We start from the raw sequence: 24,182 nt of genomic DNA on the forward strand, positions 1-24,182 counted from the left end.
CCATTTTGATATTGTTCTGTCAATCATCGTTCTTCGATAGTCCCTCCTCTATAGGTTATTTGCGTTTGTCAAGCTAAAAAGAGAAGCTGTCTCGTTTTAATGTTGATCTTTAAAATGGTTGATTTTGCAGCCACATTTGTCTCTGTAACAACGACTGAGCTCGTCCCGTTTCACTTTTTAGGCTGTTACGCTGCTCTTTCACTGACAAACAGCTGTTTTTGGAATTGCGCGCTCACCGAAATTACCGCGATTTGACTTGATGTTGGGATCAAACTGTCTGCCGAGTCGGATGAATTACTTCCCAGCCATCTAACAACAAAGAGTAGCCAATTAAGGGTATTTCTTTGCAGTAGGTCTAGGTCCTGATTGTGGGGGAAATGTTGCTTTGAATTGTAGGCTACTTTGACTGGACGATAACATACGAATACAAACAAGTGTACAGTAACATGCTGTCACCACGGATGATGGAGTTTATTTGATTAATTTTCAGCCCTGCTTCTTACTTGAAGGCAGTTCACGGACTTGAGGTAGGCTGAAAATATACAGGAGCTTGTAGGCCTAGTGCTTATTTGATTAAGGTAGGGGGGATCTGCGCGAAGCCCACACATCGTGTCACTCACCGGCCCCGCAGCCCACAGATCGACCGGCCCACCAGCAGCCATGGCACAGCCCTTTACACAACATTTAGGCAGCACCCCCTCTCGAAAGATACATCCTACGTCCCTGGACATTTGGCCCAAGTATTGGGGCAATTTAATGTAAAGTATTCCCGTTTATTTAAACTAAAATAGAGCAAGGCAAACTTACCTGCGTCGGGTCCCACCAGTTTTTCTCCATTGTGTTGAAATTTAATTGAATCTATTTCCACTAATGAGCCTACCACAGTACAAATCACAATCAGCAAAGGCTATTTGACAACAACTGGTGGTTCAAGTGACTTTTACATAAATTTACGTCATTGCTAGCAGCGTCATCAAGACAACAGCATTATGACGCAGGAGATATTTATTTGATTACAAACGTGAATCATTACAATGACCAAGGTTTATGGACTGGTTTATTGACTGGTCTTCTCACGACAAAGGACTCCCTTCACAGGAGAGCTTGTTTCATGCAATACTTGGAAAGACCCATGCGATTTTTCTGACAAACAAAACAACCCATGTTCATGAATATGACTCGTTCTTCTCTATAAAGATAATAATGGCGCAGGCCTAATTGAAATAGGCAGCGTTTCTCACTTTGTCGATACTTCAGATATGCTCATGTTGTTTCTTGGAAAATATACGTCGTTGGGATTAATCATCATCATATTATTAATTAATAGACAAAACACAGACATAGATATAGGTATATAGATCAGTGGTAGGGGCTCGGGGTCGTTTCTGGACATGGCCCTCCATTGTAATTTACATTTAGCAGACGCCTTTATCCAAAGCGACTTACAACAATACATTTGTTTAAGTAATTGAATCATCTATCCAACAGTCATCATAAGACAAAGTAATCAATGCTCACACCAGGGGCCATAGGCAGTCGGATATTTCATTTTATTTGTATTAGCAGGAGAGAACTTGTACAAGGGGGGTAGCGGGGATGAAGATGTCTCTGGGTGGGGTTGGGGTTAGGGTTAGTATAGGGGGGGGGGGGGGGGGGGATAAATGGAAAACATACTCGTGGTTCAGGTATTAACTGCCAACTGAACTTAGTTGGAACAATACAAATTACAATGTAAGACAATAACAATATAATATCAACATTTCAGTATTATATCAAAATAATGATTTAGAAATATGGTAAAACCTGTGAGCTGCCTGGTTGCCTTGGCAACGGTAAACTACAGCGCTGTTCATCAGCGGTTCGGGCTCTGGCTCTAACCGTCTAACATTAAATCCTACACATACATCTGTATCAGTGGAGTCAGGTAAACGTTACACCAGACTCCCTTCGACATGTTTTGTCAGGTGTCATTTGACAACAACCTCTCATCGTAAACGGCAAACTAGTGCTAACTCGTCCTCGTTTAGGATACCAAGCTAGCGCAATTACCGCTAACAAACTACAAACTTCATATGCTACAGTGCATAACGGTACACTAAATAGAAAGCCTACATTAATGACAAACTGTATTAATGCTTATGCTTAAGAATAAATGGAAAACACACTAGTGAGTCGTCTGGTCCTCAGTCTTTACTGGATTCAGGTATTAACTGCCAACTGAAGAACGCAGCTCAAGCCACAGCTTATATACCCGCAGGTGATCTAGTGCCTTTTATAGAAATGCGTGAAATTGAATGGGGGGAGTCTGTAAACATGCAAGATAAAGTGCATACATATAAAATAACACATTTACGTAAGTGGCCAATTACATATAAATATCCTATGTGCCACATAAACAGTGGAAAAAGCAGTGAAGCCCTTAGCAGACATAGGGGAAAATGTCGTTCTCAACTCCGTGTCACCAGACCCGTTAGCTGCTAGCGCTAGCCAGCTAGCCTACTGACAGGTTGTCAATACGTTGTCATTACACATTAACAAGCCAAATCCCGCATATGTCAACGATGGTATGGTCAGTTGCTGATTTCCAGACAATCTTTTATCTTTTGACAAAATCGGCACAGCTTTATATATGTCTAACAAATGTCTAACTAGCGAAGGATGAAGAGGATAAAACGTACCTGAGTAACAGGGACGTCGTACATGAGATTCACCGATAGTGGCCGCCGGAGCCGTATAAATTAGATGACGTTTGAAATTCCTCGCTCAATGATTGGTGGGTTTGCGATCATCTTAACTCAACGGCGCTCTACCATTGGTCGGTTGAGGATCGGATAGGGACTTGGGAATACCTGCTACCTTAAGCTTTTCTCAACTTCCACCAATAGAGTGCACTATTTGATCATTTGAAGACACTTTGCTAAAATTATATTTATATATCTCCACTGGATGAAAGTCATTCCTATGGGATTTCCCATAGAGTAAAATACACAGGGCAGATTTCTTGACACTGACATCATCTGAGGGGTACATGTTGCATATCATTTTAATCAGTAGATACTAGAGAATAATGATATATGATTGTCTTCTTGTTCACATGTAAAATATATAAATATATAATATATATAAAAATATAGAAACTAGCAAGAACGCATGTATACGTTTGGCACTATGCAGGGTATCGAACATTCTTAATTATGGTGAGCATTCTTCGGTCATCCACTGTAGATGTCTTCCTTGGCTTACCATCCTGTTTGTGATTGCTAAACTTTTTTTTTTTCTTTTTAACAATGTTCCAAATTGTTGATTTTCGGAAGCTTAAGGCTATGTTTCTGATACTTTTCTTTCAGATTTTTCAGCCTAATAATGGCTTACTTGACATCTCTTTGGTCCCCATGTTGACAGACATCAATAGCAGACTCCAAAGGCTAACGCAGCCTAGAATCAATCCTAGATATTGCAGGTCTCTTATGCCTGCACACATTATGTGACAGAACACACCTAATTAACTGGAAACCATTGGCAAGCCAATTGTCACATTCCTTGCAACCAATATGTACACAAATTAGTGCCCAAAATTGGACCGGCCCTTCTGGCATTTGCCAAACTGCCAGATGGCCAGTCTTGGCCTGCCTGGACATTACACATGTTAAGTTCAAATCAATGGACAATGTGCAGATATTAGTGAAGACTAATGTTACAGCCCTGCTATTGTTTCCCAGCATTGACAATCTTCATTTTCCCACAGACTGCAGACAGAAATGGATGCCAATTGAACCTTCTGGCTCCTCCTCCTCCTCTATCCTCTCACTCCCAAACCACACTGGGCATGTTGCGTCTTCGTGATGGAAGCATCAGTCTGTGTTTTGGGCACAAATAGGATAATGCAGAGATAGCCTGCCTGTATAAAAAAATGTAAAGAGTCTGCGAAATGAATTGCACGGCAAGCTAACACAGAGTTTTCGCCATCTGCTGTAATGGTGTCGAAGATTAAAAACATGAAAGATTGAAGTTTAAGCGTGTTTAAGGGGATTCATACGACAACAAAGTGGTCTCCCCGCCACTTTTCTGGGTAAACAGCTGAGGGATGGGGCTGGAGAAATGTAACCACTCTCAAATTCCTAGACAGCGCTATGGATGCAAGGATTGACCATCCATGAGATCAAAATGATCATTTTTAACCATGTTTTGGAGCTGTACAGCATTTACAAACAATGGAGTAAAACAAGCTTATATTTTGGGACAGTTGAACTAAGCTCATGAGGCATTTATAAGTGAATATTCTTCAAGACTCAATGGCTATATATAATTCATTTAAAAGTCCAATAAATGAGGTACCAATCCCATAATTCCCCATGATGATTAAAATAACTTCTGGTACAGTGAACCCCTCTGTGGGTTATGAATACAGTTGTTTGTTGTGAATTACCTCGGTAACAATATTGCTCGTGAAAACAATCCTGTTCTACAACCCAACTATTCAATGATAGTTGAATGGTAACTTTATGACAACATACCATAAAATATTATATACATTCAAGCAATATACATACAGTACATACTGTATCATTCAGTATACATCATGAACAGGCAAGATGCTTCATTATCAAAGAAAGATATTTGCGCAGAGGATGTAGCTACTATACAATATCATTCATGGGTGTCATTCAGCAGTAGATAAACAGACTCTGCTGTATACATCGTTCCCCATCAAAACAAACATGTTGTTATGACGTTTTACTAGTTCATTCATTTCATACAAAGGGTACTGTCATGTGTTCTTCTCATGAACATTGATCAAGTGGTTTTTAAGGGATATTTTATGACTGAAGCGTTTTCCACAGTTGTTGCAGCAATGCCGTTTCTCGCCAGTGTGAATTCTCTGGTGGACTTTAAGGTTTCTTTCACTATTAAAACATTTCCCACAAGTACTACACTTAAACGGTCTCTCTCCTGTGTGAGTCCTTGTGTGCTCTAACAACTGCCCCGTCTGCACAAATCGTTTGCCACAAACTTCACAGGGATATGGTTTCTCTCCTGTATGTATCAGCATATGTCTGTTTAGGTTTCCCTTCCGACTGAAGCATTTGCCACATAGTTCACACTGAACACTGTGAATTCTCTGATGGATTTTCAAAAGGCTTAGCGTGGTTAAGCATTTACTGCACACAGCACACCTATATGTTTTCTGTCCTGAGTGAGGCTTCACTGAAACATTCCCCTGACTGGTTTTCCTGTCTTCAGTATTGATTGAAGAGATTTGTCCTTTCTTTGAACATGTTCTCTTTATTTTGAGAGGTTTTATCCCTGATTGTAGTCCTCCACTCTCCACCCCTTCATCACTTTCAATGTTGTCACTCTGTTCTGCAGAGCTGTCTGGATTTACTTCAAAGAGAGGCCAAGAGTCTCTGGTTGGTTCTGATACTCTGTAGTCCTCTCCATCAGGTTCTGTTTTAAACTGTTCTGTAGTGTTGGTTGGTAGAGAGTCCCTCTCTCTGCTCTCCCCAGTTTGGTAAAGGTGTGAGAGCTGGAGTGAGTCCTTCTGACCACACTCCCTATTCACACTTGGAGGAGTGAATATGAACTCTTTGATATCAAACTGCAACCCTTGAAGCTGCTCTTCCTGCTGACTTGTCCTGAACTCCTGTTCAATCTGTGGGTTCTCTGGGTTCTTCTGCCCCAGACTGGAGCTCCATTCCTGCCCATGGTGCTGCTGCTGCTCAGGGGGATCCTCCTCTTCAGAGACAGGGAGACTGAATTGCTGAAGGTCTGGGGAGAAACACATAAAATACAAAAAAGTGATTTCTGTTTCTTATTTCAATCTATGATTTCATTCAGTTCTCTGTCCCCAATAATTAACTCAAACAGAACATTCACCATTAAAGTTTGGTTTAAAGCAGTGACTTTACAAAATTACTTTAGAATATACAAATGTATTATGATTAATGACTCCTAAATCAGTAGAACAGTAGTTGTACCTCATCATTACCAAATAATATTAGACATATCACTGTGTTGTTTACTACTTTGTTTACATAGGATATTTAGTAATAATTACAGTTATTTTCACATCAGTTTTTGAAAAAGTTATCCTGTAATATGTTCCTTGAGTAGAACGAATCATAGAAATCTCGCGATATTTGCGATTTAGGCGAGAAGGAATTTGTTTACATTTCGTTGGTGACCCTGCATGCTGAAATCCTTGGACTGCTTTTACACCTCATGGTTATCCTATTCTTAACAAATAACTGGATACTGGCCGTCATTTTTGGGAATGCGGTGTCTAGTTATATAGGGTGTCTAGTTAAATAGCATTACAAACCTCCTCTGTGTAACTTCACGTCGGGTTTGAAGACCAAATCCAGCGTCCTCTGAAGTCGTTCGTTCTCCTCCTTCGACCGGCGGATCTCATTCTGATATTCTACTACCGTTTTTTCAACTACTGTGAATATCTCCACTGCTGCCGCTGTTAATCGCTGGGTGAAAAACACTTGCAGTGACGTTAATTCGGACATTGTAGAGGAAGAATCAGAACAGTTCATCTAAACATTTTCATGCAAGAGCCATCAACAATTCGTATGGGGACGTAATAATATACACTTCCTCTTATTTTCCTGAGTTCAGCGCAGCGGCCGGCCACATAATCGGTTCTCTCCCCATCTGCTGTGCTGGAGTGGTAGTGCACAACTGGAATAGTATTCTGCTTATTGTGTGTCGTACAGTGAAATCTCGGTCTTCTCCAAATGTACGATGGTAGCAAATACAAGTGTTTCAAAAAGGAGCAGGGGGCGTAAATTTGTTTGAAATCTGCCACGTCTGGCCACTGCAGGAACATTTAGTTTGAAGTTCGAAACAACAACATACAGCAACAATACCCTCCCTAATAATAATGTAACCCCAGAAATAGACTTGCAGTGTTGGACATTAGCTGTTGTGTTTCTGCATAGGCGCACAGTTCTAAGAGAAGAGCCAAAAAAACACTTAGCACAAATGTAATTTACTGTCCACACGCAAACACCTCTTGATTTGTATTTGTAAACCATTTTTAAACCAAAGCAGTGACAAACATCTTTCCAAGGCTCACCTACCCAGGCTGCGCCCCTCATGACACTTAATTCACAATTTCTGTAGCCCACAAGCCACCATTTTCGTTACTTTAACTCAAAGTTTTGTACCCCAATTTGTACCCCAAATAAACCTATCCACATTGTCTATATAATCTCATAATACATTTTCCAGGGGGGGAGACACTGTTGCCAAAAGTACAAGTTTAGATAACATAAACGTTTTAATAATATGTTTACTGGTTTGAAAAGAAGACTGCTTATTACTCCATTTGGCTAATTCTTTGTTTACCTCAATTTATTTCTTGTCCAATTATTTCGCTGCAGTCAAAGTTAAGAGATCCAAACACCAAGAATTTCATCCTTCAATTCAACATGAATGACTTTAAGGTTAACATTCGAGCCAATCCACACGCATTCTGTTTTATTAGGGTTTAGTTTAGCTCAAGCAGTCTCTTCATATCATATGAAGTGATTTGTCAATGCGTCTAGTTCGAGTTGTTTTCTTATTATGACTGTTACATCGTCAGCAGAAGCGAGAGTTACCACCTTCTGTCCATTACTGGTATGAATCCCCTTAATGTATTGATCTTCCTTTATTCGTTTTAGCAGAGGGTTAATAGATAACACACAAAGTGTTGAGCTTAAGGGACAGCCTTGCTTCACACCTCGTTCAATTTCAAAGGAATCCTTTAACACACCATTGACATTAACTTGCACAGTCGACTTGACATATAATAATTTGACCATATCAATAAACCCATTTGGGAATCCATACGATCTCATGACATACCAGAGGTATTCACGTGAGACTAAATCAAATGCCTTTTGAAGAAGGGGTTTTCGCAGGATTTCCCCTTTTTGTTAAATCACATACTTGTGTAGCCCTAGCTATTCTAAAACAGTGGCTCACTTGTTCACCCAAGCTTATTGAGTTGATGTTACTGAGTTGAGATTTTTTTAAATGCCTGCAAACAGTACTTACTTAACCTCTATTTATACGTCAGTGCCATTGAGATAGCATCTGTTTTTCAAGAGAGACCTGGGCCCGTATCTCTAAAGAATTTTTGTGCAAAAAGTGGCTCCTAGCGGCCAAATTCTAAGAAAATTCTCAGAGGCATGACGTTTTCTTAGAATTTCCCCTAAAAGTGACACGAAAATCCCAGTTAATATAAAAGCTATTCCTCAAGAGTCCTAGCGCTTAAAAGGGCTCCTAAGGCGAGATCTGCTAAGAGCAGGGAAGAGGACTTTTAGTGGCTTAGGAGTTACCCTAAGCAGCTGCACAAAATGGCCAACAGAGGAGTCAGGAGAGATGTCCTGCAAACACTGGATGACAGGGAATTATTGAGACGCTACAGATTGGATCGTGCAGGAATCATGTTTGTGGTGGATCTCCTTAGAGATGCAATTACTTCACCAACTCGACGCCACAACGCTATTACACCGGAGAAGAAAGTAATCACAACCCTGAGGTATTTGGCAACAGGGAAAATGCAACAATGCAGCAGTGATGACTTCGGTCTGTCCCAATCCTCCGTCAGCAGAGTCATCACCCAAACACTGACAGCTTTGTCACAACCTAATATTGTGACACAATTTGTTTCATTCCCGCTGGATGCCCGCACTTTACACACACATAAAAGGGCATTTATGGACATTGCAGGATTCCCTGGCGTTGTGGGTGTAATTGATGGAACACATGTGAGAATAATTGCGCCATCAGAGGACGAGGCTGTCTTTGTTAACAGGAAGAATTTCCACAGCATCAATGTGCAAATAGTGTTCAATGCGGCCTGGAAGATTTTGGACATTGTGGCTAAATGGCCAGGCTCCACACATGATGCGAGAATGCTCTCCGAGAGTGGCATCAGACAGCTTTTTGAGAGACGCTATGTGCCAGCTAATTGCCACTTGTTAGGGGACAGTGGCTATCCATGCAAACCATGGCTCCTTACACCTTACCTCCAGCCACGCCAAGGGCCCCAACTAAACTATAACAGGTAAGCCAAACAATACAAAAATCATGGAAATGAAATGCAAGCAATATGTTAGAGCATCCAAGTAGTGCAATATTTCCATCAAATAATTAAAGGTCTGTATTCTATTGTAGGGCCCACAAGACAACAAGAGCGGTGGTGGAGCGTGGCATAGGCCAGCTTAAGAGGCGCTTTCATGTTCTCCACGGAGAGGTGCGGCTGAGGCCTGAAAAAGTCAGCAAAGTCATCATAGCCTGTGCAATATTACACAATATTTGCAAGGTTAGACAGATTGCAGAACCTCTGGAGGATGGCGATGAGGATGAGGATGGAGACAACGATGAGGATGGTGGTGAAGAAGATATTCACATTCCACAGGGGAACCTAGCCCAGAGTGGACTGCCTTACAGGGCAAACTTCACAAATTTACATTTCAGGCAAGCTGTAGCCCCATGTCATTTGAGAACTTGTGATGGTATTAAGAACTACCACAGTTTTACTGCACATCACCTGCAATTGTTAAATGCAAGACACAGAACACAATCTCTAAATGGTTTATTTTTTAGGTGTTCAATTTTAAGGCGGTAGTACTCCTCCTGAAGGGAAAGGACTTTTTTTTGTTGTTCAAACACATCAATTGTGAGTTGCAATCTTCTCTCCAGCAGGGATGCTGACGGAGCAGGTGCTGCGGATGGGAATGGTGTTTGATCCGCCGGGCTATCCTGAGTAGCAGCTGCAGATGGTTCAGGCGGCAAACTTGATGGGCCCGGTTCTTGTGATGGCTCCATGCTACAGAAATACATAGGCCTAGTTTAATTATTGTTTTGATTAAATTAATTTAATACAATGAGCATGGATAACACATGAAATGGCTTCTGCAATGAATAAACACTGTTGATATGAATAACCCTGTGTCCTACCTTTGCTGCATTTCAAGGGCCTGCATCATTGACGTGTCAATGCCTGTTGGCAGCCCGGTGACACTGACCTCAGAGTGTCCCAGGACTTGAAAGACAGTGTCGGCCACCTGGGACAGCCGCTTTGCAGGTGGTCCACCCCCTAGAAAGAAACAGTCAATGAACACAGTACTTAGGCATGTAAATTAACTTTGCCAGCAGGAGCAAGTTGCCAGATTATGTGTTAGGCCATAGTATTTTGCTCACCTGTGAGTGAGGATTCCCGCTTGTGTGCTGCAATCTCATATTTTGCCTTGGACTGCAGCACATACCACCTTTTCTCACAATCGTCGCCTGTCCGCACCACCAGTGGAAAAGAGGCATTGATTGTTTGGGATATTGTGTCCCAGGCGCGCCTCTTGCCTTGGCTAGTGACAGTTGGGCCAAATTTTCCTCGTAACATACCTTTATGTTCGTTCACCAACTGGGCCAGCAACAAACCTTGCTCCTCAGTCCAGTTCGGCTTGCGATTCCTTTTTTTCTCCATTTTCTGTGTTTGTAGGATATTTGTTAACAAGCCTTCATAAATAGACCAGCCAGCAATCACAGACATTGTTAAAAGCTGAGCTGTGTTACCCTCGTTAAGTTCACACTGAGTTGTAACGTTGCAATTTCTACTTCATTAAGGACAGCCCCTTGAGATAGGCCATCTTGTTTTCAATGGGGTCCATATGGAAGTGAAAGTACAAAATATGCCAGCTAGGATATTAATATGAGCAAATGAGACACAAATCATTATTTGAACAGGGTGTAATGAGCTTAAGTTTTCACATATTTTAGATTCTAATGTTAGGCTATAACCCCTACAGCTTACTATTCATTTTCCAGATATTTTCTTGAATGTGAAATATTATTTACAATTATAGTCTGCATAAGATTAGAGTGTATAATTATGTTTATTGATTTGAGGGTACATCCTTTGCTCATTATCACCAAAAGTTCATTTTCATCAAACTTGTAGGATCAACCAATCACGGCTTTTGAAATGATGACTCATACCTAGCAACGGGGTCAACCACACCCCCTCACTAAGATAGGATTTTTCATCCATTCCTGGCTCAGAGTTCACTGAAAATGTTCTGGAATCACTTCTAAGCTAAAACTCCTGGCAAGGAATTTTTAGGTTAAGTTAGGAGCTCTCTGAGAGGATTCTCAGAATCTTTAAGGATACGGGCCCTGGCCTCTTACATTAAAAGTTAAAGAGGTTCGTCTTTATCTTGGTGAGCTTTTCTCTGGTTGTCCGGGGACCCCCTGAAAGCTCTCTGTTTTCTATTTAAACTTTAAACCAATTGAGGCCCGCGGGACGATATTTTGTGGCCCCCTACTTGACATCAAAGTTTCGTGTTAGTGCGGCCCGCGCGTTTTTCTCACACGCACCTTTTTGCCGAGTCGTTGCCCTGGGCGTTTTATATGATTTATCACTTATGGGCTACCACAGCTCAGCCTCGTGACAGCTTCCGGTGGTGTTTGTTGACAAGTTAGCCAACGCGAATTAGCAACGTTAGTCACTTGGTTGAAACGTGATTCCGGAGTGACACCAAGTGGAAGGAAAATATATCCTGTCACCCAGTGCAAGGTACAGAGGACTTAGGAAGTGGGCGGACTCAACAAGAGTAATCAGCGACCTAATACAGACAGCAGAGTGTTGCAATAGGAAAGGGAAAGGAATTACATGGATAGCAAATAGCATGAGATGGGCGGCATGAACAAAAGCTAAATGGTGGTTAGAACCTGAATATTATAAAGAAGAAGTTATAGATTATTATTACAAGAGAAATAAAGAAAATGAAAAAGGACAGATATGTGCGATCGCAAAAGAAAACGAATTTACCAAGAACAATTTAATCAAATAGAGCAAGAAATTAAAAGACATAAAACATGAGACAATGCACTTGATGTTAAGAATTAAGACAGGTGGAGTAACATGGACACCAGAGTTAGCTCAATGGTATCCAGAGAGATTTGGTAGAGCAGAAGGATGTGTAGGATGTAAACAAAAATAAGAAAATCTAGATCACTTCATTTATGAATGTGAAAGGTATAAACACCTGAGAGAGAACACGATTGATAAATTTAATAATGATAAGAAAAACGAAGTGCTCAAAAAAGCTATGAACAATGATAACGTTTTCAAATCCCTCTCAGAATATATAGAAAGAGCATACTAAATAAGATCCCAAATACTCAGGTACTGGGATAAACAAATGTAAATATATCACAATGGAAAGCCCGCCTTAAAGTGTTGTTGCGACCCCAACCAGAGTCCAAAGACCCCTCTCACGTCATCGAGCTCTCGCGATATAGCAGTGTGGGTTTAGGGGCTGTCCTTAGCAGAAGCTCCTCCCTCTACATCAACCACCAGCACAAAACAAGAAACAGGGAACAGAGCGCGCTTCCTCTACAGGCTGGTCTCAATCACGTCCTCATAACGGAGTTAAATTTGCCTCATATTACCGAGAAAGGTAATTCTGTACTCATACTGAACCAGTAAAAATGTCAGGAAGAGGTAAGGGAGGTAAAGGACTCGGAAAAGGAGGCGCTAAGCGTCATCGCAAAGTTCTCCGCGACAACATCCAGGGAATCACTAAGCCCGCTATTCGCCGCCTGGCTCGCCGTGGGGGTGTTAAGCGTATTTCTGGTCTGATCTACGAAGAGACCCGCGGTGTGTTGAAGGTGTTCCTGGAGAACGTGATCCGTGACGCCGTCACCTACACCGAGCATGCCAAGAGGAAGACCGTCACCGCCATGGACGTTGTCTACGCTCTGAAGCGCCAGGGACGCACCCTGTACGGCTTCGGCGGTTAAACGATTGCTAATTTCAACTATCTGACTTGGAATCCAAAGGCTCTTTTAAGAGCCACCTATCTCCACACAACTGAGTTGATTCCATTTACATTACATTTATGGCATTTAGCAGACGCCTTTATCCAAAGCGACTTACAACAAATGAATTTCTTTAAGTGAATCATGTATCCATCAGTCATCATACAGTTAACAACGTCAGACTAGGGGCCATAGGCAGTCACAATGCTAGAAAGATTTTTTTGTAGTGGGGGTGAAAGGGGCTTTAGGAGGGACCGTTAAGATGTAGCCTTGTCGAGGTGGGTCTTCAATCTACGGTGGAAGATAGGTAGTGACTGCAGTCATGACAGCAGTGGGAAGCTCGTTCCGCCAGCGGGGCCAGGACAGTGAAAAGCCGTGACCGGGTAGTGCGGCTGCTGCATCCACGTAGAGGCGACCAGCCGAGGTGGAAGAGGGGGTGATCGGGCAGGGGATCGGGTGACCATTGCTTGCAAGTAGGGATGTTCATCACATAGTAAACAGATTAAATTGGCCTGTTTCGCCTCACAGACGGGAATGTCTTCGAAACCGCAAGATTTTTATCTGGCCCTGGGATGTTCTCACTAATAGGCAAATATTTAGGACGTAGGGTGATGAAGGCTCGGACAGGCTTCGGCCAGGTCCCACACTACAATTGTCATTGTAATTGATCGCACGATACTTAACACAAAACTGCCCCGGCCAGTAGACCTACCTTTTAGCGGACCGAAACTTTGCTTGTCATTATTACCTCACATTACTGTTGTACTTGTTATCAAGCGTTATTGGCGATTCTATTTCTGCCCTCCTCAGATGAACTTGCGGGTAGAAAACGTTTGGACGTCTCTATAAAACAAAAGCAATTACTGTGATGAACACGATAACAATACCTGAAATCACCGGAAAATTAATCCTTAGGATGACTGTGTAAATAAGGAGGTCAACGTGTCCTTCGGCTATATGCACCGTGTAGAGAGCTGCGCATATCGTTCTCATGTTTTCGTGACATGGGACATATTCATTGCTAAAATGCATTGTCTTTCTAATACGGCAACGTTAAGTCGCTGTTTCCTAATCAATTTATTTCCTGTTTACCCTACTGAAATCAACAAAATCATTCGTTTGTCTATATAGGAATTTACTATGGTGTAACAATCACCTTAGCTTAGGCTGATTGTTAAAATAAGGAATACATAATAATAATAATAATAATAATACCTGTATTTATTAACGCTTTTTTAAACAAGGTTACAAAGTGCAAAATGTAGCAGGCAATGCATGTTCTTGCTCAATACCCTTCCTAAAAGGACAATTTCTGTCGTACCCCTTATATAAGGGCGATTCTTCAACTACAGGCACTTTTGGCCTTGTGAACTTGAGGGGGAAAAAAGTGTTCAAATCAAAATTGTCACAGTCTAACAGGTTAATATAACTAGTCTAGTTTCATAATCCATAAGAGAACGCACTAACATTACAAGACAAATTGGTGTTTTTTTACATATTGTCCGACCCGCATTGAACAAATGTAATTTCCATCACATGTAAACATTTTATTATTATTTTAAAATATTATGATATACAGTTATCGATAGACAAGTGGACTGTAGGTGATATATAAAACAGCAATATTTGCATCTATAACGATGTTGAAAAAGGTGAAAAAATCATCGTAGACTACCGGTAAAAAGTTCCTAAAGTACTTTCATTGTAAATATAACTATGAAAGTGTGAATATTCCCTTTTTTTTTATAAAATATGATCAAAGGACATGAAAGTGCCCGTAGTCTAAGAATCGCCCATACATTATTGGAGTATAATGGACTTTTTTGTATCATTCCCTATCATGTTATCGTTCTAATTGTTCCCTTTATTCTTTACGTATTAATTTATCCTTTTCTCCGTGTGTGATATCTCGCCATAGGAAACGAAGGAGGTATTTTTTGGGGGGGGGGGGGGGCGGAGCTCGCGCGCGCGCAGATAATGTTCTTTGTCCGTGACGCAGAGTCTGTATTTGAGAGCCAGAGCAAAGCTGGGATGTTGGAAACTTCCCGCTTCACGTGTCTATAGCCACATAATTTGCATAGCTTCCCCTTCATATAATGGGTGAGCATACACTGTCTTCACATTCGTTTTTGTGAAGCAACGAGACATCATCACCATGCCCGAGCCAGCGAAGTCAGCGCCTAAGAAGGGCTCAAAGAAAGCCGTCACCAAGACCGCCGGCAAAGGCGGCAAGAAGCGCAGAAAGTCCAGGAAGGAAAGCTACGCTATCTACGTGTACAAGGTCCTCAAGCAGGTCCATCCTGACACCGGCATCTCCTCCAAGGCCATGGGAATCATGAATTCCTTCGTCAACGACATCTTCGAGCGCATCGCTGGCGAGTCCTCTCGCCTGGCTCACTACAACAAGCGTTCTACGATCACCTCCAGGGAGATCCAGACCGCCGTACGTCTGCTGCTCCCCGGTGAGCTGGCTAAGCACGCCGTGTCCGAGGGCACCAAGGCAGTGACCAAGTACACCAGTTCTAAGTAAACAGTGTTTTTCGCCTGGTCTGCTAACCCCAAAGGCTCTTTTAAGAGCCACCTACGCTGTCAATGGGAGAGCAATTCCATGGAGTCGACCTTGGGCGTGTTACACTGACGTAGATGTTGTATAGTATCAATGTTTAAAAACTCGGTATTTAAATTCAGTGATTTATTGTTATATGAGCGCGGGCTCAACGTGCAGGCCTTTGTTCCCCCCCCTCCATGTTTCATTTAATGGAGTCAGCAGTTGTCGCTAAGCGGCTCCCTCTGAGTACATGCATGGTCAACTCCTGGGGACCACGGTGGATTTTTTTAAAAACATACATAGAGTAAAACCGTTTCAAACAGCATGCACATGACTGTATCTAGGGCTATCAAGAAATTAGCCTACTACCACTGCGAAGACATCACCTACAGTCCACTTGTCTATCGATAACATGCCTCCATATCATACCGATGACATAAGGCTTTCAACCTGTTTCATTCTGATTCCCCTGTTATTTTCTCATTTCCTGATTTTATTTGATCTCTTGTGTGAAGCGAGTCGTAACTCTTTGGAAGAGTGCTACATAAATAAAGTGTTTATTAGCAAGAGGATGATGCAACAGTAAGGCTACTTACAGCCTTTCCTAGTGATATTAATCAGCCTTAGGCTGTTGGTATTGTCGTCGTCTTCGTCGTCAGTGATTTCATATTCAGCATAAATACAAATGCATTTGGTCTATTTTCACAGGCACAAATCAAAGGTGTATCGTATGTCAGGAGGAGAGATTACAATGTTGGTCATATATGGCAATTGATCTTCCTCACTGTAGACATGTGCTGTCGAAGATGAGGGGAAACCAGTATAGACTATTCACATGCAGCCAACGTCAAACTACTCGCTGCCTGTCTTTCTGTCGCTCACTCAAGATTCAGTTGTGCTGCTCGACTCGTCCCAATCAGGGGAGATGTGCCGCAATGTCAACAAGACCGAGCCAAGGAGCGCCAGCACCCCGGCAACGAAGACCCACCGACACCATCCCGAAACACCACCTGGAGATACAGACTGAAAGAGTAGAGACGAAAGACACCGACTCCATCACCATCCCGAAATACCACCAAAGGACAAGCTCCCAGCCGCGTCCAGGCGACTGTGTTTTACGCTCCCCAAATAGCTCCCATTTAAGACACCTCGCACCACATCGGGGGACCCTGAACCTTTTCACTCCCTTCCCAGACAACTTGGATATCCGGACAACGAGTGCTGGTCGCAATCCCATGCACTTTTACTCACTTTAGGAGAACCATTGCACAGGAAAACGGGTGCGCACCTCTCTCTCTGGCGGTCGAACGGTGGGGTTTTGAGCGAGTCACAACAAAATACACGAGGCCTTCACGGCCCACATGACTTTATTCTGAACGGAGTCAAGTCTGCTCGCTGGCACATTCGCATTTGGACCTCAACTCGGCTCCACTGGTGATTTTTTTCCGTTATTAGCGAGGCGAAAAACACAGGTGCCAGAGCATTTCGGCAGCTGAGAGGAGCCAAACAGGGAGGGTTGAGTCTGCATGGTTCTCATGTCGCGCTTAAGGCCAGCCCCCTACTCCGGGTTGAGCTTTATTAGCACAGAGCAGCGTCGCAGACTCACTCAGCGTGTTTAGCCCTACGAGAGTGTATAACGGACCTAAAGACACTTATTACGTAGACATGGCAGAAATCGCACCAGCCCCCGCCGCCGCCACGCCGGTCAAGGCACCCAAGAAGAAGGCAGCAGCCAGGCCCAAGAAAGCCGGCCCCAGCGTCGGCGATCTCATCGTCAAGGCCGTGTCCGCATCCAAGGAGAGGAGCGGCGTGTCCCTGGCCGCGCTCAAGAAGTCGCTGGTGGCCGATGGCTACGACGTGGAGAAGAACAACTCCCGCGTCAAGATCGCCGTCAAGAGCCTCGTCACCAAGGGCACCCTGGTCCAGACTAAGGGCACCGGTGCTTCCGGCTCCTTCAAGCTCAACAAGACAGCCGTCGAGGCGGCCAAGAAGCCCGCGAAAAAAGCCGTCGCCCTGAAACCCAAAAAGGCGACCCCCAAGAAGCCCAAGAAGGCAGTGGCAAAGAAGCCCGCCGCCACTAAGAAGTCTCCCAAGAAGGCAAGGAAGCCCGCGACAGCCGTTAAGAAAGCCACCAAGAGCCCCAAGAAGACGAAGAAAGCCGCAGTTGTCAAGAAGACTCCGGCCAAGAGCCCCAAAAAGGCCGCCAAGGCAGCGAAGCCCAAAGCAGCCAAGCCCAAGGCAGCTAAGCCCAAAGCAGCCAAACCCAAGGCTGTCAAGGCAAAGAAAGCTGCCCCCAAGAAGAAGTAGACATTCAAAAGTGTTCTTTTGACACGTTGTACCACATAAAAGGCTCTTTTAAGAGCCACCTACCTTTCCATAAAAAAGCGCATAGCCATCCATGTAGCCAGACAACTTTCTCAAATCAAGTTTATTTGTATGCAGTGCTTTTCACACCCGTCTTAACCACTGATCATACACACGGGAATAGTAACAGTTACAAGTAAGATTGAAGCAATGACGGAATTAATAATTAGGTCTGGCTTCTACCCACACACAGTGAACTCCACAGAGAAATTGGGAGGTGGTTTTAAAAAGAAAATAAATACAGTGAGGGAATCCTTATGGAGCAGGAGTTACGGCAATATTGTCTATAGAGAGGGTTGTGTGTTCAAGCTATGAAATGCGCGGCAAATCTGATTGAGAGGAATACACGTGTGCATTCATGTACAGGTGTGAGGCTAAATTAGAGATGAAGATAGTGTGACGAAGTGAAGTATTTTTTTTGTTTGTTTCATATTTACTATGACCTGTCTGTTTTCAGCTACATTTGCCACCCTTTCATTACTCTCGGGTCAAACTGACCCGAATGTAATGATCAGGAACATATATGTGATGGGGGGGTGGTCAATGAACATGTGTTCTTTTACATGTTTTTCACAGAAAATAAGCAAAGGCCATGGAGTTTCAGGTTGATAAAAGAAGTTTGTATCATTTTTATTTCAATAAACATTTAAAACGGGTCTTGTAATTAACACGTAACAACTTACTTTAGATATATAGGGGACGATTTTGAGTAGTTGGTCCAATGGGCGGATGCGTCTCTGATTGCCGATTGGATTAGGTTACACCCGCCTGGTGGCCAATGAGCGCCGGTTGGGGCGAGCTATAAGAACGACACTCACAGGGCGAGTGTTATTTCAGAAACTCATCTGAACCGAACATGTCTGGAAGAGGTAAAACCGGAGGCAAGGCCAGGGCCAAGGCAAAGACCCGTTCTTCTCGCGCCGGACTCCAGTTCCCAGTCGGCCGTGTGCACAGGCTCCTACGCAAGGGCAACTATGCTCAGCGTGTGGGCGCTGGCGCGCCGGTTTACTTGGCCGCCGTGCTCGAGTATCTGACTGCTGAGATACTGGAGTTGGCCGGCAACGCCGCCCGCGACAACAAGAAGACTCGTATCATTCCCCGTCACCTTCAGTTGGCTGTCCGTAATGACGAGGAACTGAACAAACTGCTGGGCGGTGTGACCATCGCACAGGGTGGTGTGCTGCCCAATATCCAGGCAGTACTTCTCCCCAAGAAGACCGAGAAGGCCGTCAAAGCCAAGTAAATTCTACAAGTTTACTACTGAACCCCAAAGGCTCTTTTAAGAGCCAACCACTTGTCTCTACAAAACTGCAATGCGTCCTTCCATCCCTCTGAAACTACGCTATTAGTACTTTTGCTAATATCATGCGCCCACAGCAATACACACGGTTAGACACTTTTCGGCCTCATGTGCCAACCAATATTACCCTCATGATGTTTGCGACAGTGTTTTAGCATACCATTCAGACTAATAATCTGGTCCTCCACCCTTATAGGGTTTTAACACCCGTCTTTATGCGGTGAACCCTGTTCTGTGTAAGCACAATGTAACTCTACCCATTACAAAGGATAATGTAATGAAATTACATCTTGTATGGCCATAAGCCCACATTTATTGATATTCAGCCTCAAACCTAATGCATTTGAGAAATGATTAACTACATTGAAAGCTATAACTGGGGATCTATTCTGTCGTGGAGTGGTATTATCTTGTAATGATGGCACCGATAACACCGAGTTTGTTTTAATATTCTCATCATCTTGGCCAACATTTCAGCAGCTTAAAATGAACAAACCCGGGGGGAGGGGCAAACCAAGGAAGAGCGGCAGGGTTTTAGTGTTTGATTTTTGGCGGGCATGTGTTTTTTACGGAGCTCGTGTCCAATGGCAGCCGGAGAAGGAGGTGACAACGGGCCAATGAGTTTGTCGATAGTCGCCGCCCAATCGGGGCACGACGGCTCTGTCTTTATAAACTTAACGTCGTAGTTTACGGAGATTATCTATTCTCAGACTCTAAAAAAAGGAAGTTATCGTCATGGCCAGAACCAAGCAAACCGCTCGCAAGTCTACTGGTGGCAAAGCCCCCAGGAAACAGCTCGCCACTAAGGCTGCCCGTAAAAGCGCCCCGGCGACCGGCGGCGTGAAGAAGCCTCATCGTTACAGGCCCGGCACCGTGGCTCTGAGGGAGATCCGTCGTTACCAGAAATCCACCGAGCTGTTGATCCGCAAGCTGCCCTTCCAGCGCCTGGTGAGAGAAATCGCCCAAGATTTTAAGACCGACCTGCGTTTCCAGAGCTCAGCTGTGATGGCCCTGCAGGAGGCTAGCGAGGCATACCTGGTCGGTCTGTTTGAGGATACCAATCTGTGCGCCATCCACGCCAAGAGAGTGACCATCATGCCCAAAGACATCCAGCTGGCTCGTCGCATCCGCGGAGAGCGCGCCTAAGATGACCAGTCACTATCAGGCTATGCTCTAAGGAAAATCCCCAAAGGCTCTTTTAAGAGCCACCTCAATGTTTCCCTCAGAGGCGTGTTTCCATTTACCATCTGTGTGGTCTATGAATCTTCATTATAGGTCACACTATTGACATCAGTGAGTAGCCTACAGAGGCTGACCTTATTTACTCAGTAACCGAAATAACTAGGCCTAGCCAAAGGCTATGATGTGGGGAAATACATTGTAATGGCCTAATAATGATGAAAAAAGATTAAACGAATAAATAATGGGTCATAAAAAATTCACCCAAGTAAATGATCACACCGAGCTGGGTCCCAGAGCGTCTAAAGTGCGGTAATACACAAATCCAATAATATGGTAGTTTGTTCGCTGTGCAAAATCCAAATGTAAGAAACTACAACTGTTATGGACGAGCACTTGAAACGGAAGCAAAAATAAGATAGGCAGAGCGAGGTCATCAGTACCATATTTTACATTTATTTTTGGTGATTATATGAAAATATAGGCATTTACAAATAGATTGGTGCGGTTCATCTAGCAACAATATTTATTATACAATTAACCAGAATGACCGCGGAGGTGTAATACAATACAACGATTTAACTCCTCAAGAGTCAATAAGTCGTTAAAAATGTATATTGTAAACGTGTACAACTTACACTATATGCCCTATGTAAAAGGAGCTTATCATACACATCAAATCACAATTCACTCAGACAATCCATTAAATATGACATTGTAGGAAGGATGTTGTCTAACAACTCGGCAATAGTTGACTATCTGCTCCCATTCATTCCAAAACATTGTTTGCAGTACTGCAATAACTATGATATGGTTCAAGTTGTTAAAATGATCGAAGAGTGCACTCTAATGGTGTATATTAGATTTCCTAAATACAGTACATACAGTTGTGTTCAAAATAATAGCAGTGTGATTAAAAAAGTACTTTACAGAAAGTGAAAAAAAAGGAATATTAGGCTGTTCAAAGAAATAGCAGTGTCTGCATTTTTCTTTACAAACTCAAACATTTGAGACAGTTGTTTTCTTAACAACTCAAAACTGTATAAACTGAAAAATGCTTGAAGATTTAGCTTTCCTGTGAATCACTGAACTAATATTTAGTTGTATAACCTCTGTTTCTGAAAACTGCTGCACATCTGTGTTGCATGGAGTTGACCAACTTCTGGCACCTGTGAACAGGTATTCCAGCCCAGGACGATTGGACTACATTCCACAATTCCTCAGCATTTCTTGGTTTTGCCTCAGAAACCTCAGAAAGCATTTCTGATGTCACCCCACAAGTTTTCTATTGGATTAAGGATTGGGGATTGGGCTGGCCACTCCATAACGTTAATCATGTTGGTCTGGAACCAAGATGCTGCTCGCTTACTGGTGTGTTTGGGGTCGTTGTCTTGTTGAAACACCCATTTCAAGGGCATTTCCTCTTCGGCATAAGGCAACATGACCTCTTCAAGTATTTTGATGTATCCAAACTGATCCATGATCCCTGGTATGCGATAAATAGGCCAGACACCATAGTATGAGAAACATCCCCATATCATGATGCTTGCGCCACCATGCTTCACTGTCTTCACAGTGTACTGTGGCTTGAATTCACTGTTTGGGGGTCGTCTGACAAACTGTCTGCGGCCCCTAGACCCAAAAAGAACAATCTTGCTTTCATCAGTCCACAAAATGTTGCGCCTTTTCTCTTTAGGCCAGTCAATGTGTTCTTTGGCAAATTGTAACCTCTTCAGCACATGCCGTTTTTTCAACAATGGGACTTGCCGATAGCTTGGCTTCACATATGCGTCTTCTAATTGTTACAGTACTCACAGGTAACTTTAGACCTTCTTTGATCACCCTGGAGCTGATCATTGGCTGAGTCTTTGCCATTTTGGCTATTCTTCGATCCATTCGAATGGTAGTTTTCCATTTTCTTCCACGTCTTTCTGGTTTTGGTTGCCATTTTAAAGCATTTGAGATCATTTTAGCTGAGCAGCCTATCATTTTCTGCACTTCTTTATATGTTTTCCCCTCTCCAATCAACGTTTTAATCAAAGTACGCTTTTCTTCTGAACAATGTCTGGAACGACCCACTTTACTCAGATTTTCAGAGAGAAATGCACTATAACCAGCATGTACAACATTTGCTGCCTTCGTCCTTAAATAAGGGCCACCTATGTGACACCTGTTTTTTCACAGAATGAATGACCTCACTAATTGAACTCCACACTGCTATTATTTTGAACACCCCCCTTTCAATTAATGATTCAATTAAACAGAGTCAGCAGCATGCATGTCATGACTGTTGGGTCTGTTGGTTTTCTATTACTCTACTACACCTACTAGTAAATTATTTGCCATGTAGAAATATAATTTCTACCAAAAACAGTGATTGATCTGGTTAGTGATGTTGGACTGCTATTATTTTGAACACAACTGTACTTAAAGCAATACATTTACATCCACCCACTACAATAAAGCAGCTAAATAAGAAAGCGTTTGACCTGCAACTCACTCCAAGAGCACCATTGAACTCATGATCAGCTCAGAAATGTATAGGCCTACATTCTATTATTTTGGCCAGTACCTTTTCTCTAATGTTAGGTGTGAAAATGTTACTTTCTGCATCTCCAATAACAGTTTATTCCCTCCAGTATAATAGTGAACTGCAATGTGCAAAAGCAGTGTGCTCTATCTGTAATGCCATTTGAGATTTGACCTACATTAGGTTACCATGACAGTGGGCAACAAATATGGTTCTGAGCCTTCTTGTGTCACCACTCGTATGATGTCACTGTGTTACAACATATTCTGGTTTTGTTGCACTGTAACTTGCATCTCTTAGCAATAATCACCATGGCACATCTGATAATGTCACTGTGACATCATGTCATGCAACTATGGCAACCAGGTTCATTACATGCTGAACATTTTAAATTACTATAGCCATTTATACAACCATGCACTAAGCTGGGCCTGCATAGGCCTTCAATAAAACCACCTATAATGCCCTCAATAATGCTGACATTTTAGTGGCAAATTGATATTGGTAGATCTTACCATAAGACAGCCCAAACAAACAAATATCTCAACTACAACTGTCTGTTATCAGACACTTATCCAGCCCTCTCTTTATTCTACCAATTTATTTATGCATACCAATGTATGTTTTTCAGAAACAATTATTAGAAAATTCCAGATTGCATCAAATCTAAAAAGAGAAATACATGCTGCTTACCAATTAATTGGTTCTTAAAATTGTAATTTACATCAAGACAAAACTTGAATATTTACAATTATAGTTTATCATTTTGATAACAATCATTGCCGTTTCAATAGAAACATTTGGGAAAATTTGCTAGAGAGCACTTAACAGTTACTTTTTCCAACTACCTGACTCCCAAAACTCTATCCCTATGGCAACCCCTGTATAATGTCATCGTTTGTGACATAATCAAACACTGGCAAGCCAATTGTCACATTACTGTTGGTGCCCTGAAATAGGGGGACTATGTCTAAAAGGTAGTGTCATTTATAAATTGTGGAAACAATTAGGGCTTAGTGTTCTTGAGTTTTTTGAAATAACAACGCATTTATCATGACATTAATTTCATCTATGCCCAGCTAAATGCTGAAAGAATCAAATGGATCATCAGTTGGAGGTGCTACACTTTCAGATAGCGTTGAAAAACGCAGATTACAGATTATTTGAGGATGGTTGTGGGATAAATTGTGAGAAACTGTGCACTGCTCACATGGCTATTGTTTACTTTTTACTTTACAAAGAATGAGACCTTCGGACATAGCTGTGTTACATAGCTAGATTACAGAAATGCTTGTGAGGGAACAGCTATCGTGTTAATGGACAACTTTGGAGGCACCGTTGCCTCCGGCTCCTTCAAGCTCAACAAGAAGGTCGTCGAGGCGGCCAAGAAGCCTGTGAAAAAAGCTGTCGCCCAAACCAGCAAAACTCAAAGCAGTTGCAGCCAA

General features: G+C 42.7%; 6 protein-coding genes and 1 long non-coding RNA gene across 7 annotated transcripts; 6 read left to right on the plus strand and 1 right to left on the minus strand.

Annotated features, from left to right (window-relative positions):
* Nucleotides 1-4,616: 4,616 nt before the first annotated feature.
* LOC310808413 (uncharacterized protein) lies at nt 4,617-6,562 on the minus strand. Its single transcript, XM_083675313.1, has 2 exons — nt 6,320-6,562; nt 4,617-5,766 (listed from the first exon to the last, which is right to left on the minus strand). The coding sequence occupies exons 1-2, from the start codon at nt 6,537-6,539 to the stop codon at nt 4,769-4,771; spliced, it is 1,218 nt and encodes a 405-aa protein (XP_083531439.1). The 5' UTR covers nt 6,540-6,562; the 3' UTR covers nt 4,617-4,768.
* Nucleotides 6,563-8,162: 1,600 nt separating this feature from the next.
* On the plus strand, nt 8,163-9,838 carry LOC310808454. Its single transcript, XR_014554360.1, has 3 exons — nt 8,163-9,061; nt 9,172-9,474; nt 9,703-9,838. It is a non-coding gene; the product is annotated as an uncharacterized lncRNA (long non-coding RNA).
* A 2,648-nt stretch (nt 9,839-12,486) lies between these two features.
* LOC310808443 (histone H4) lies at nt 12,487-12,798 on the plus strand (the record flags this gene model as incomplete). Its single annotated transcript, XM_083675348.1, has 1 exon — nt 12,487-12,798. One exon carries the CDS (start codon nt 12,487-12,489, stop codon nt 12,796-12,798), a length of 312 nt encoding a protein of 103 aa, XP_083531474.1.
* A 2,173-nt stretch (nt 12,799-14,971) lies between these two features.
* Nucleotides 14,972-15,346, plus strand: LOC310808437 (histone H2B; the record flags this gene model as incomplete). Its single annotated transcript, XM_083675342.1, has 1 exon — nt 14,972-15,346. One exon carries the CDS (start codon nt 14,972-14,974, stop codon nt 15,344-15,346), a length of 375 nt encoding a protein of 124 aa, XP_083531468.1.
* A 1,683-nt stretch (nt 15,347-17,029) lies between these two features.
* Nucleotides 17,030-17,671, plus strand: LOC310808421 (histone H1-like; the record flags this gene model as incomplete). Its single annotated transcript, XM_083675325.1, has 1 exon — nt 17,030-17,671. The coding sequence occupies one exon, from the start codon at nt 17,030-17,032 to the stop codon at nt 17,669-17,671; it is 642 nt and encodes a 213-aa protein (XP_083531451.1).
* Nucleotides 17,672-18,584: 913 nt separating this feature from the next.
* LOC310808430 (histone H2A) lies at nt 18,585-18,971 on the plus strand (the record flags this gene model as incomplete). The annotated part of the gene is made up of 1 exon (XM_083675335.1): nt 18,585-18,971. The coding sequence occupies one exon, from the start codon at nt 18,585-18,587 to the stop codon at nt 18,969-18,971; it is 387 nt and encodes a 128-aa protein (XP_083531461.1).
* A 784-nt stretch (nt 18,972-19,755) lies between these two features.
* Nucleotides 19,756-20,174, plus strand: LOC310808451 (histone H3.2; the record flags this gene model as incomplete). Its single annotated transcript, XM_083675356.1, has 1 exon — nt 19,756-20,174. Exon 1 carries the CDS (start codon nt 19,764-19,766, stop codon nt 20,172-20,174), a length of 411 nt encoding a protein of 136 aa, XP_083531482.1. The 5' UTR covers nt 19,756-19,763.
* Nucleotides 20,175-24,182: the final 4,008 nt, after the last annotated feature.

This window comes from Argentina silus (genome assembly GCF_951799395.1).
Source record: "Argentina silus genome assembly, chromosome: 8".
NCBI classification, from domain to species: Eukaryota; Metazoa; Chordata; class Actinopteri; order Argentiniformes; family Argentinidae; genus Argentina; species Argentina silus.

Coding starts and splice junctions, on each gene's coding strand:
- LOC310808413 (XM_083675313.1), bottom strand. CDS start 6,539: ATGAACTGTTCTGATTCTTCCTCTACAATGTCCGAATTAACGTCACTG. Junction 5,767..6,319: donor CGTGAAGTTACACAGAGGAG/GTTTGTAATGCT, acceptor GTTTCTCCCCAG/ACCTTCAGCAATTCAGTCTC.